Raw genomic sequence first — 12183 nt, forward strand, 5'->3', positions numbered from 1 at the left:
AGTGCAAACACTGCCCTGCCTTACAGTTGAGGACACTGAAATGCAGAGCTGGTTCCGCAGCTAGTAAGTAGCAGAGTCAGGATTTGAAGCCAAGCCGTCTAATGCCAGCGACTGTGAGTTTTATAACCCTATGCTCTGGAGACTGAAGCCTTCACGAGCGTGGTGTGCGTGCAGGGAACCTGCTCGCTGACATTTGACCCTGGAAATGGGCATGACAGTGAGGGGCAGCCACGGGTCTCAGGCCCTGAGTGGGCCTCTGCCTGGCCTTGTCCCTCCTCAGGGTCAATGACTGGCTGCTGAGAATCAACGATGTGGACCTCATCAACAAGGACAAGACACAGGCCATCAAGGCACTGCTCAATGGAGAGGGGGCCATCAACATGGTTGTGAGGCGGAGGAAGTCCCTGGGCGGGAAGGTCGTCACGCCGCTGCACATTAACCTCAGTGGACAGAAAGGTAGGAGGCCTCGGGACATGGCGGGCATCCTGTCTGCTGGAGAGGGACTGTATTCCCAGAGTCACCTTGTCCCCAGGGCTGCATGGTGCTGCTCCTAACGCAGCCCAGGTGCTCTCCTGGTGGGAGGTCCTCCAGACAGGTGGGGGTGTCACAGAGCGGGGCTCAGTCCCTCTGATAAGTATAGTTGGGATGGGGGCAGTCAGGCCAGGTCACCCAGTGTCCTCCTGTGGCTTGCAGACAGTGGCATCAGTTTGGAGAATGGAGTGTATGCTGCTGCTGTGGTACCAGGAAGCCCGGCCGCCAAAGAGGGGTCCCTCGCCGTGGGAGACAGGATTGTCGCGGTGAGTCTGCAGGGCAAAGCAAGCTGTCGGCTGCACGCGGGCAGTGAGCCTTGAACAAGAGGTCATGGGTATTGCACTCCATGAACATTTAAAAAAATAAGTTAATTAATTAAAAAAACCATTTTCCTAAGGAAAGTGCTGAGGATATAGAAGAGCAGAACAGTCTATGGGGGAGACAAGAAGCATCTCTGCTGCACACTGACAGCACTTAAGCATCTCTTAAGCATCTCTTAAGCATCTTCACGTGTGGGTGTCTGTAACAGTTTCCCGAGAATTAGTATCTGTGTGATTTGTCTTTTTCCAAAATGTATGTGTGTTTTGAGAGAAGATAAAGCAATCCTCTTGCCTCAGAGTGATTGTGTCTGGTTTAAATATATGTTCCTTTTACTGAATAGTATGCCTAGCTTTTTGTTTTTTAATTATCAACATAAACCCTGTTTGCTGTAAAATGTTCAAGTGATTTAAAAAAAAAAAAAGCAACACACAGAGCACAAGTAGTTCCCTTCTCTCTTGAGTCCACTCTTAGAGATCTGCCCCAGCATGGAAGGCGCCTCCAGCCCAGACCTCGAGTGCTCATGTATGTCTCTATGTGTATGGGTAGGGTGCTAGCATTTGCGTTTAAACACAAGAGAGAGGTCTTCAGTTTGCCTTCTACATCATGGGTGGCTCTCTAACTCAGTCTCCATGAGTGTGTACCTACCTGCCTTGCGAGGCTGGGCTGCTTGGTCATGCATACGTAGAGCTGTCTCCTTCCAGTGGATGAATGAGTTGTTGTCATCACCTGTTGCTGTACGAGGGCCCGCAGTGAGCACACCTACAGCACAGCTGCTTCTGGAGCCCTCAGTCTCTGCACTAAGTGAGAAATGCAGGCGTTTGCTGAGTAGCAGGACTCATGTACGTCAGTTTTCGGCCCAACCCACTGAGTGGAAAGCACATGCTGCCACATGTACACACGTTAACGTGGTTAACGCTTTACTGTGATGATTCCAGAAAGGTGTCAAGCATGTCCACCTCCAGTTTTGTTTTGTTTTCTAGCTTATTTGGAACTATAACATGCTCATTTGTTCACCATGCATTTTCTTTTGGGCTGTATGCCCTAGAGAGATTAATGACTTTGGATCTGCCTTCTAGATTAATATAATTAATTAATCAGCCAATGGTGTTGGGGATGGAAGCCAGGCTTGTAGCATCGTGTGTGCTAAACGGGATGCCTACACCGAGCCTGTCTTCAGCCTCCGTGTGGTTCCTCAGGGACGTCAACTTAGACAGCCAATTTAGGTTGGGCATCTTCGCATTTATAAACAGGGCTCACTGGCTGCCTGTAGCCCCCTCATGGGGCTTCCAGAGAATGCCGTGGACTAAATCCCTGCGTGGACGCCCCGAGTCAGAGTGCACAGGCGTTGGGTGAGCACCTAGGCTGCTGTGCTTTTGTGCTCCATAAGAGGCATGGCTCTGTCAGCCTCACCAGTGCTTGATGCAGACAGCTCCTCAGTGCACATCCTTGCCAGTGTTGTTCAGATTTGAGGAGAGACAGTGCTTAAAAACAGCATGGGCACATGGAAATGTCTTAGAAATGGAGACATCATACAAGGAAAAGACATCAGTTGCCCTTCCCAATATGATCACATTCTGTAGATACTTTGTTTTCAGCTGTTATGTGTGGAGTAGTAGTGTGTGTGTGTGTGTGTGTGTGCGCGTGTGTGTATGTGTGTGTGTGTGTGTGTGTGGTGTGTATGTGTGTGTGTTCGTTCCTAGCACACATGGATGTATAGATGTACATATGCATGCGTTCAGCACATGTGCAGACAAGCAGTCACCCTTAAGAGTTGTTTCTCAAGAATCATCTCTTTTACTCCTTTTTGAATCATTTTTATCTTGAATTCTTTTTTTTTTGAATTGTGATATCATATGCGGCATTGTGAAGCACAATGTAACACTATGATGTGATAGTAGAACATTGTGATGTCATAGATATGTGGCATGTCTTGCGAAATTGAGCATTGTGATATACGACAATGCGCCTTTGTGGTAGCACAGCTTAGCAGGGTTACAGCATTGTGGTAGCACAGCAGAGTACTGTGAGAATACACTGGAGCTTTGTGGCACCAGGGTGGGGCATTCTGATACCACAGCAGAGCTGTAATGTCATATGCTGTGTTGTGGCAGCATCATGGAACATTACGATGCCACTTTGGAACGATGTGATGGTACAATGGAGCTGTGACAACACTATGAGCCACTAGAGACACCGCAGAAAGTTAAATTATTTAAAGACATCAATGTGAGGGGCACCACATATTAGGATGGCACAGTGGAACATTGTGATGTCACACACTGTGACAGCTGCGATGTCATAATGTAGCACTGTCTTGGCACAGTTGAGCATTTTGATATGCCTATGTATAGCGTGAGACTTTATAACATATCTTTTATGTATTCTTTGACAATTTCACACATGTACACAATGTATCTCGGTCCCCTCTGGCTCTCCCTGACAACTCCTACCTGCAATTGCCATGTCATGTGCAGATGACACCACTTCACAGCAGTTCCCCCCCACTGTCCCCGTCTAAAATTCTCTGCCCCCTCTTTTCTATGTTCTCTGAGACTTGGGTAGATGAGACAGATGTTCAGCTTAAGGTTGAGCACTCAGCAGTCACGTAGTCTCTGCACCGTGGTCAGTTAGGAGACAGCACATTAACCAATATCCACTGCAGAGAGAGGCTTCTCTGACTAAGGTTGAAAGCAGCACAGAACCATACATGTAAACATGGGGATTTAAAAGGTAATTTGACAACATCACCACTCAGCAGATCAGCGGGCCTCCAAAGCCATGGTCCTTGACCAGGCTTATAATATCAGATATGCGCTCCCTTCTCTGGATCAGAGCTCAGATTCAGCCAGGAAGCATTTGCTTATCCCCGTAACCCGCGTGCCACCATTACGGCACTCATCACGTTTGCCTGCCAGGTTGATGCTGTAACATCCAGGCTGGGCAATACTATTGATGGCTTCTCTCCTCTAGCAGCCTGCGTAGTGCCTTCTAGCACCATGGCAGCCAGCAGAAGGAAGCTTCCCAGTGAGTGTCATCCTGATTTCTCTATGCCCTACAACAGCAGTGTGTTGTGTCTTCAGCAATAGAGTCTTAACCATCTAGTTGTGAGCAACCAAAAGCAGTGGTAATAGTCTATGATCAGCCCTCCCTGATCCAGAGCTCCCAGGGAGATGTTCCTGGGATGGTAGCTCATACTTGGCACTGAGATTTGAATTTGATAACCCCCATCTCCTATGGGGAAAGCACTGTCCACCCATACAAGGTACCTCTAGTCAAACTCACATGGATAAATTAGCTTTCAAAGTAGTGGATCTCCATAAGTGTTTTCGGTTAACTCACGTCTCAGCCCTCTTCTCTCCTGTCTCCCTCTCCGAGTTCTCCCTTGAACCTTTCATCTCCATTGACCTTGTTTTTTGAGACAGGCTCTCTTGTTGCCCTGGATTTTCCAAGTAGGCTGTGGTGGTGGCTGGCCAGTAAATCCCAGAGGCTACCCGTATCTATTTCCCTAGCACCTATATCACCGGTACGTGTCACCATATCAAGCTTTTTACGTGAGTTCTGGGCATCAAACTCGAGGGTGCATGGCAAGCACTTCAAGTGGGTGCTCTCCCCAACTACCCCCTTCAAACTCTTGACTTTGAAAGAATTATAGGGTCTAATGGAGTTGTAACGATAGTACAGGGAGGGCTTGTGCGCCACCGCGCTGTACCTCCTGTGTCAAGGCCAGCATGCTGACGCTGGTGTGCTGTGTATGCATAGTTCTGGGTGGGTTATCACAGGTAGTTTTGTGTAGACACTCCAGAACGTGTGTGGAAGTGTTTATCCACCGTACAGGCTGCCTTCGGCCCCCTCTTTGTAGCTATTCCCTCCTACACCCACCGCCTCCTAACCTGGCAATTCTGTTGTACTGCAAATGACATCATATAGTGTGTGACTCCATCAAGGCTTTATTCACTCAACAGCATCCTCTGAGAGCCTCCAAGTGTTCTGTCCCGCTAATTAGTTCTTCGCATTAGCAAGTGTTTCTGTGGCCTGAGTGTGGCACGTTGTAGGCATTCACTCCTTCACAGGTTTGTTTGTTTGTTTTTGGTTTTGTTTTGTTTTGTTTTGTTTTTTGAGAAAGCTTGACCATGTCTGTGAGGGATGAGGACAGATTCCAGGAGAGGGTGTTGAATCTTTTGGACAGTGGCAGTGCTTCCTTTCCTGTGGCACTTTCTATGTCACAAAGGCTTCTCATAGCCATGGTCTCCTTTCCATTCTCCACCCACTTCTGGGAGGCATATGTATTTCCTGGCCACTTAGCCATGAAGAATTGGGCTGGCTTCACACAGCAGGATGTCTCCTGGGGGTCCCCTGTGTTCTGGGGACCCACCTAGTGTGATTTAGGACTGTATCCCACTTGCGTCAGAAGATACCTATCTGGCTCCAGGTGCTGCTAGGGAGGGTCTTGCTTTCCTTAACTAACCTCTGAGTTTGGCTCCTTATATAAATAGTCCCAGGATGGGCAGGTGGGCCCAGCCCCTCGCCTAGCAGCCTGGGATCACTGAGGCTGCCCCATCAGTAGGCCTGACCAGCTCTCTCTTTGGCCCTAGATCAACGGTATTGCACTGGACAATAAGTCTCTGAATGAATGTGAATCTCTGCTACGCAGCTCTCAAGACTCCTTGACCCTCTCCCTCCTGAAGGTGGGCACTGGGCACTTCGGCCGCTGTTGGGAGGGACCTAAGTGACTTCTAAAAGGCACCAGGATCCTTGGGGGGAAATATATTGGTTTTCAAATGCAGGGTGTAGGAAACCTGACTAGATATAGGTTGAGAAACAGTCCTGTTGAGAACAGCTGGGCACGTTTCAATCAGGAGTGGACAATGTGACAGCCCTAGAGATGGCTAGCTTCCTTAGGTGTGGCAGTGGCCGTGGAGAGAATGGCCCTATGTGGTGGCCTGCTCGGAAGTTCTTAGCTGAGGAAATGCCTAGATATAAGATGAAGCCGATAAAGATTATCTGGCACAATGTTGAATCCGGTGAGTGGGCTTATGGGCACACATTATACTTTTATATCCGCTTTTCTACATAGTTGAAAAGGTTAAAAATAGAAGTTTAGGAAAATGAATCTGTCCCATTCACTGAGAGATGCTTTCTAAGTTACTCTTAAATTGATAGATTTTGGGGGACTGTTTTAGGTCTTCAGACCATCTGGGCTGGCAGATTGTTCTTGTGGGTCCCTTCATGTGAGCCCACCAGCCTGGATTCCCCCTGGTGTTGACACTTTGCATTTGTGGGTACAAGTGAGGAGCCATTGCTGCTGCATAGCTTAAGGGGGGCGGTCACTGTTGATGTTGTATACTGTGTGGGTTTGGACCGGTGGCTCTCAACCTTCCTAATGCTGCAACCCTTTAATCCATTTCCTCATGCTGTGGTGATCCCCAGCCATAAAATGTCTTTTGTTGCTACTTCATAACGGTAATTTTGCTGTTATAGATTGTAAGATAAATATCTGATATGCAACCCCAAAGGGGTCGAGACTCACAGGTTGACATGTGCACTAACATGTGACCATCATTAAAGTACTGGGAGTTTCACTGCCCTGAAAATCTATTTCCTGCCTGGTGGCTGCTACTCTCAAACCTCCAAGAACCACCAATCCTTTTCCTGTCTCTAGACAGCTGCCCTTCCAAGAACACCGTGTTGCTGGAGCCCCTTTCCACATAGGCTTGCTCACACTCACGTGGTTCTTCCTGTGTCTCTTTGTGGTGTGTCTCACCTCTTAGCCCTGGTTAGTTTCCTGTTGCCTGGGTTACCATGAATAATTTACCTTTTGCTTAATGGTCCTTACACAGTGTACAGGTGGCTGCAGATAGTGCTCAAAGCCAACAGGATTGTATCGCTTTTATGAGTTCATGAGAAAACTTCACTGTTAGACACTGATAGGTCCATGTGTCCATGTGTGCCCACTGTGTCTGTCTGTCTGTCTCAGGGAGTTGTGGCTCCATTCTGGGGATGGTTCCAGTGGCAACTGTAAGCGATGACATCTCATCTTCTCTCTCTCTCTCGCCCCACTGCATCCCTGGCTCAGGTGTTTCCCCAGAGCTCCTCATGGAGTGGCCAGAACATCTTTGACAACATGAAGGACTCAGATCGGATGCTGAGTTGCCGAGCCCATGGCCCTGAGGTCCAGGGACATAACAAACGGAACCTGTTACAGCACAACAACTCCACGCAGACGGACATCTTCTGTGCTGACCGTCTGGAGGACAGGAAGGAGCTGGGTGTCCCCGGAGGCAGCAGCTCTTTCCTGCACAAGCCATTTCCCGGAGTCCCCTCTCCAGCCTCCCCCCAGGCCTGTCCTAGCACCTCTGAGCGCAGTCTGAACTCTGCAGAACGTGGCTACGGGCTGGTGGATGTGCAGAACCAGCGGCCGCTGCTGTCTTTCGAGACTGAGGCGGGCCCCTGTGGGGCAGTAGAGGCTCCCTTGGATAAGATAGACCCTGAGGGCTCTAACAGTGGCGGGACCTGGCCCAAGGCTATGCTTGGCTCCACAACAGGGCCTGAGAAGCTCTCCGTATACAAGAAACCCAAGCAAAGGAAGTCCATCTTTGACCCAAATACTTTCAAGCGCCCACAGACACCCCCCAAAATAGACTACCTGCTTCCCGGCCCTGGGCTTGCTCACTCCCCCCAGCCCTCCAAGAGGGTAGGGTCTCTGACACCCCCAAAGCCCCCCAGGAGAAGTGACTCTATCAAGTTCCAACACAGGCTGGAGACCAGTTCTGAGTCAGAGGCCACTTTGGTGGGCAGCTCACCTTCCACCAGCCCTCCGAGTGCCCCACCCCCCAGCGTGGACCCCGGGGAACCCCTGCATGCTTCACCCCCTCGCAAGGCCAGGGTCCGTATCGCCTCCAGCTACCACTCTGAAGGGGACGGAGACACCTCCTGCTTGCCTGCCAAGAAGCCCTGTGATGAGGACCTCACCTCCCAGAAAGTGGACGAGCTGGGGCAGAGGCGGCGCAGGCCAAAGTCTGCTCCTAGTTTTAGGCCCAAGATCGCTCCAGTAGTGATTCCTGCTCAGTGCCTCGAGGTAGAGGTTGGGCTGGGGCACGGACAGCTGGGGTGGGAGCCTGCAAAGTAGCCTGACACAGTTTCCCAGGCTCGTACAGAGCCGGTGCCTCTGCCATTGGTGTGTACCTTCAGGAGGGGATAGGGTATGGTGGTGGCGCTCGCCTTTAATCCCAGCTCTCGGGAGGCAGAGGCAGGCGGATCTCTGTGAGTTCAAGGCCAGCCTACTCTATAGAGTGAGTTACAGGACAGCCAGGCATGTTACACAGAGAAACTCTGTCTCAAAAAAAGTCAAAACAAACAAACAAACAAACAAAAAAAGCGGCTAGGGTGGCAGGTGGATGCCAGTGAGTAACAGCCTCCTTAGGAGCTGGGACAGGGTCATGGGACATGCATGGTAGTGGGAAATGTCACCAAGAGAACACTTACCTGAGCATAATATTTGGTTTGCTTTTTTTTTTTTCAAAAAAAAATTTTTTTTGGGATTTATTTATTTTCATGTGCACTGGAGTTTTGTCTGCATGCCTATTCCTGTGTGAGGGCACCAGATCCTCTAGAACTGAAGTTACAGATGGTTGTGAGTTGCCATGTGGGTGCTGGGCATCAAACCTGGATACTTTGGAAGAGCAGCCAGTGCTCTTAACTGCTGAGCCATTTCTCTAGCCCATTGGTTTACTTTTGAAAGGAGTTTTTGAGCTTGTTAAAATAAATAAATAAACAAACAAAGAAATGTAGCCAAGTGACAAGTGACAGATGGCTTAGAGCTGAAACTCTTAAGGCACAGCGCACGCTGCTCCCTGCACATCCTGTAGCATGTGTGTCTTCTCACCTGCCACTCCTACAGACTGTTTATTTGAAAGGCCGATTCCTTGTCTGCATTTGCCTTCTGATGGGTTGGTCTGCTTCCGGGTGTGGGGCCACGTGGTTGGGCAGTGTCTCTTCCCACTGGCACTCCTTAACCTGAGTGGGAGGATCTGGTGGGGCAGAAGGCAGCTTGCAAACTTACTGACTGTTCACGGTCCCTAGCAGACGCTCTTGCCTTTGATTTTGCAGGAGCAGCAGGAGTGTGTTTCGGCCAGTGGAGAGCTCTCCCCAGAGGTCCAGGAATGGTCCCCGTACTCACCAGGCCACTCTAGCCGGCATGGCAACCCCTTGCTCTACCCCAACCGGCCATCTGTGGGTGAGCTGCTGGGACAGGAAGTGGGAACAGGGTTGCTGTGTGCTCATAGGGATGTGTAGTCTGTTGAAAGGGGATATTCAGCCTGTAATTGCTGCCCTTTCTGCAATTGTCGGTCTCGTCTCTATTGAATGTGCTCTTTGCTCATTGCGATGGGTCAGTTCTTTCTTATGCTTGGGGAAAGGCCAGTAGTCAAAGCATATGACTTTTAGTGGCTAAAAGTCTCTACCTAGAGTCCTTTTCCCCAAAGATGGTGACCGCCTGGGTGTTTGGGGGGGAGGGTACGTGCCAGACCAGGGCTGTCAAGGTGTTTTGGAACCACTGTTCTGACCCAGTTCTTTCCTAGGCACTGTTCCCCGGAGTATGACTCCCAGCACCACTGTGAGCTCCATTCTGCGGAACCCCATCTACACTGTACGCAGCCACAGGGTGGTTCCCTGTGGCTCTCCACCTGTGCCCCGTGATGCTGGCCCCCAGGGCTTGTCTCCCAGGTATGCCCAGGCACCTACACTTTGCTGCATATCAGCTGTCCAGTCTCCTGGTTAGAGAGCTGTTGTGGCACAGAGGTCTATGAATGGAGAAGCCTCTTGGCTAAGCTGGGAAAAGGCTGAGGGAGCGGTGCTGCCTTAGAAGATGCTGTGTGAGCTCACCCTGCTATTCAAAGGATAGTGATGCACATCCGTGCCAGTGCTGAAATTTCAGTAGAGAAGTTATTCTGACTAGGCAGAACACCAGTTAATTTATTAAAAAAGGAACCTGAAATTAAGAAAAAGAAGAGGTGGGCATGGTGCTCAGGATGACCCTATTCATTCATTTGGCAATTTTAAAATGAGTGCCTGGTATCTTCCAATGGCTGTTTTGGTTTCAAGGGCGGACATTGGTAAACTTGAAAAGCAGCTTACCAATCATGGGGCTTTGTGCTCACTGTCGAAAGCAGAGAGTTGAGCATGTGCACAGTGACAGCATGTGCTGTTGAGTGGCCCCAAGACCGGGAAACAGGGTGGTGGCCAGCCTGTGGCTGGAAGGAATGTGTCTAGGAAGCTGAGTGCTTGCAGAGGCTACTGTGGCGTAAGAGCAGCTGTTGTGACTAGAAGTAAAGACCAGCCATAGGTAGACGTCTAGCTCAGTGACTGAACACCTGCCTACATCCACGGGGCCCTGTGCCTCAATGTGGAAAAAAAACAAAACAACAGCACCCATATAAAACTTTGGGAGGAGCCTCTGAAAGGAGACCTGCGGGGCTGAGGGCTGTGCGAGCGTGCGGGGCAGGGTTGTGGCAGGAGGGGGTGGCTTCGCAGGCTCCAGGGAGTCGGGAAGAGGCCTAGACTAAGGCACGGACTCTGGAAGGCCTACAGGGGAGAGCTCTGTGGAGTTTGAGGCGGGGATGCGACGTCATCTTTGTGCAACCTAAGCCATCTCCTGGGACTGACTGCAGAGCGGCCGGATGTGGGTGGTCCCTGGGTGCTACCCACTTGGGTGCTGCCCACCAGCTTCAGTTTCTTGGGCATGCTGTCCTGACTGAGATACACCCCCACTCTCGCCAGGACCCTCTCTGTACATCCAGCCATCCCCAGACCATTTCCCCAGGCCCACTGAAGGCAGTGCTGTGTCTTTCCTGTCCATCCAACTATGGTGTCCATCCATACCAGCCCTTGTGTGGTCCCCCTGCTGCTTACAGGGCCTTAATAGATGCTGTCCGTGAGAGGTGACTAGGGTCAGTGTGCTATCCTAGGCAACAGCAAGGACACCTCACTCTTCTGTCTTGGGGAGGTCTGTGCCGCTTGTGGTGTTTCTCCCTGGCAGTCATGTCTGGTCTTAGTCCTTCTCCAGGGCTTCCCATCTCTCTGATTCACTCACAGTGTCCAGCACCAGGGACGCCTCAGTCTGGACCTGAGCCACAGGGCCTGCGGTGACTACTCTGAGATGAGAGCCTCCCAGGGTTCCAACTCCCTGCCTTCCAGCGCCCGCCTTGGTAACTACCGCCGGTGCTCGCGTAGAACCAGGCCTCTGGGTGGGCTGCCCACGTGACTCCTTGCCCTCCAGAGGCTGAGCTCAGCCCCCTCCCCTGGATGTCTGCTATCTTGCGACCTGGCTGTCCTATGAGTAACGTTTTCAGAGCCACTGCCTTTGCCTGCAGGCTCCATGATGGTCGTTCCAGGTGACCTCTTGGTTGGAGTCTTGTTTCCTGACCCTGATGAGTTAGTCATTCTGGGTGTCCTGTATGGAGACACACTTGGTGGGGGAAGTGTAACCCAGAGGGGAGTGTCCTGTTGCCTAGTAACAAGACCAGGGAGAAGGGTTTCAGAGACAAGATGGTGTATCTGTGGCAGCAGTTAGGTTGCTGTTGCATTTTGGGGCTTGAAGGACGGAATGTGCTTCTGTTCTAGAATATTCTGGGTCTACTAAGTTCCTCCTAGCATGAGGAGCGAGCTGTCTGCTCCTCTGTAGTTCTCCATGGATCATTTCCCTCAGGGATAGCCAGCAGGCTACTGAGCTGACTACTGAGTGGCGGTGAGGGTGGAAGGATTCTGTTTAGTCACTCGGCCTGACACCATGTCTCCTCCCGGAATGACAGGGTCTTCCAGTAACCTGCAGTTCAAGGCAGAGCGGATTAAGATTCCACTAACCCCGAGATATCCCCGGTCTGTCCTGGGCTCTGACAGAGGTAAGAACTGGGAACCCCTTCCTGTGCCTGCTCCCCTGGGTCCCCTTCTTCTCATCTCAGTGGGTTGGTGAAGGTTGACTGAGCCTAGCCCTCATCTGTTGCTGTGGGGGACAGGTGACAATGTCGAGACCACCGTCAGGGCCTGGGTCACAGGGCGAGACCCACACGGCCTATGTCTCGATGGCAGATCTGGCCACGTCCACCTCTCCTCTCTTGGCAGGTTCATTGTCACATTCTGAATGCAGCACTCCTCCCCGGTCCCCACTGAACATCGATACCCTGTCCTCCTGCAGCCAGCCTCAGACCTCAGCCTCCACATTGCCCAGGATTGCTGTCAACCCTTCGTCCCATGGGGAGCGGAGAAAGGACAGGTGAGTGTAAGGAGCACCTGTGGCTAGGGCAGTCCGGAGAGCAGTGGGCCTGGTAGAAAGAGCAG

At 51.0% G+C, this 12183-nt stretch overlaps 1 protein-coding gene across 7 annotated transcripts in view; it reads left to right on the top strand.

Annotated features, from left to right (window-relative positions):
• The window catches only part of LOC311605376 (disks large homolog 5), a 120050-nt gene that overhangs the window by 84594 nt on the left and 23273 nt on the right, over positions 1–12183 (top strand). For 4 of the 7 annotated variants that reach the window (XM_084795868.1, XM_084795863.1, XM_084795865.1 and 1 more), the window contains 9 exons: positions 281–456; positions 694–797; positions 5445–5537; positions 6926–7927; positions 8959–9085; positions 9429–9573; positions 10942–11054; positions 11658–11747; positions 11968–12118. In XM_084795868.1, the coding sequence (XP_084651994.1) occupies positions 281–456; positions 694–797; positions 5445–5537; positions 6926–7927; positions 8959–9085; positions 9429–9573; positions 10942–11054; positions 11658–11747; positions 11968–12118 (2001 nt within the window). The remainder of the gene's footprint in view (positions 1–280; positions 457–693; positions 798–5444; positions 5538–6925; positions 7928–8958; positions 9086–9428; positions 9574–10941; positions 11055–11657; positions 11748–11967; positions 12119–12183) is intronic. The other 3 variants (XM_084795864.1, XM_084795866.1, XM_084795867.1) reach the window with 2 other exon arrangements.

This window comes from Acomys minous (genome assembly GCF_964271855.1).
Source record: "Acomys minous genome assembly, chromosome: 9".
NCBI lineage: Eukaryota > Metazoa > Chordata > Mammalia > Rodentia > Muridae > Acomys > Acomys minous.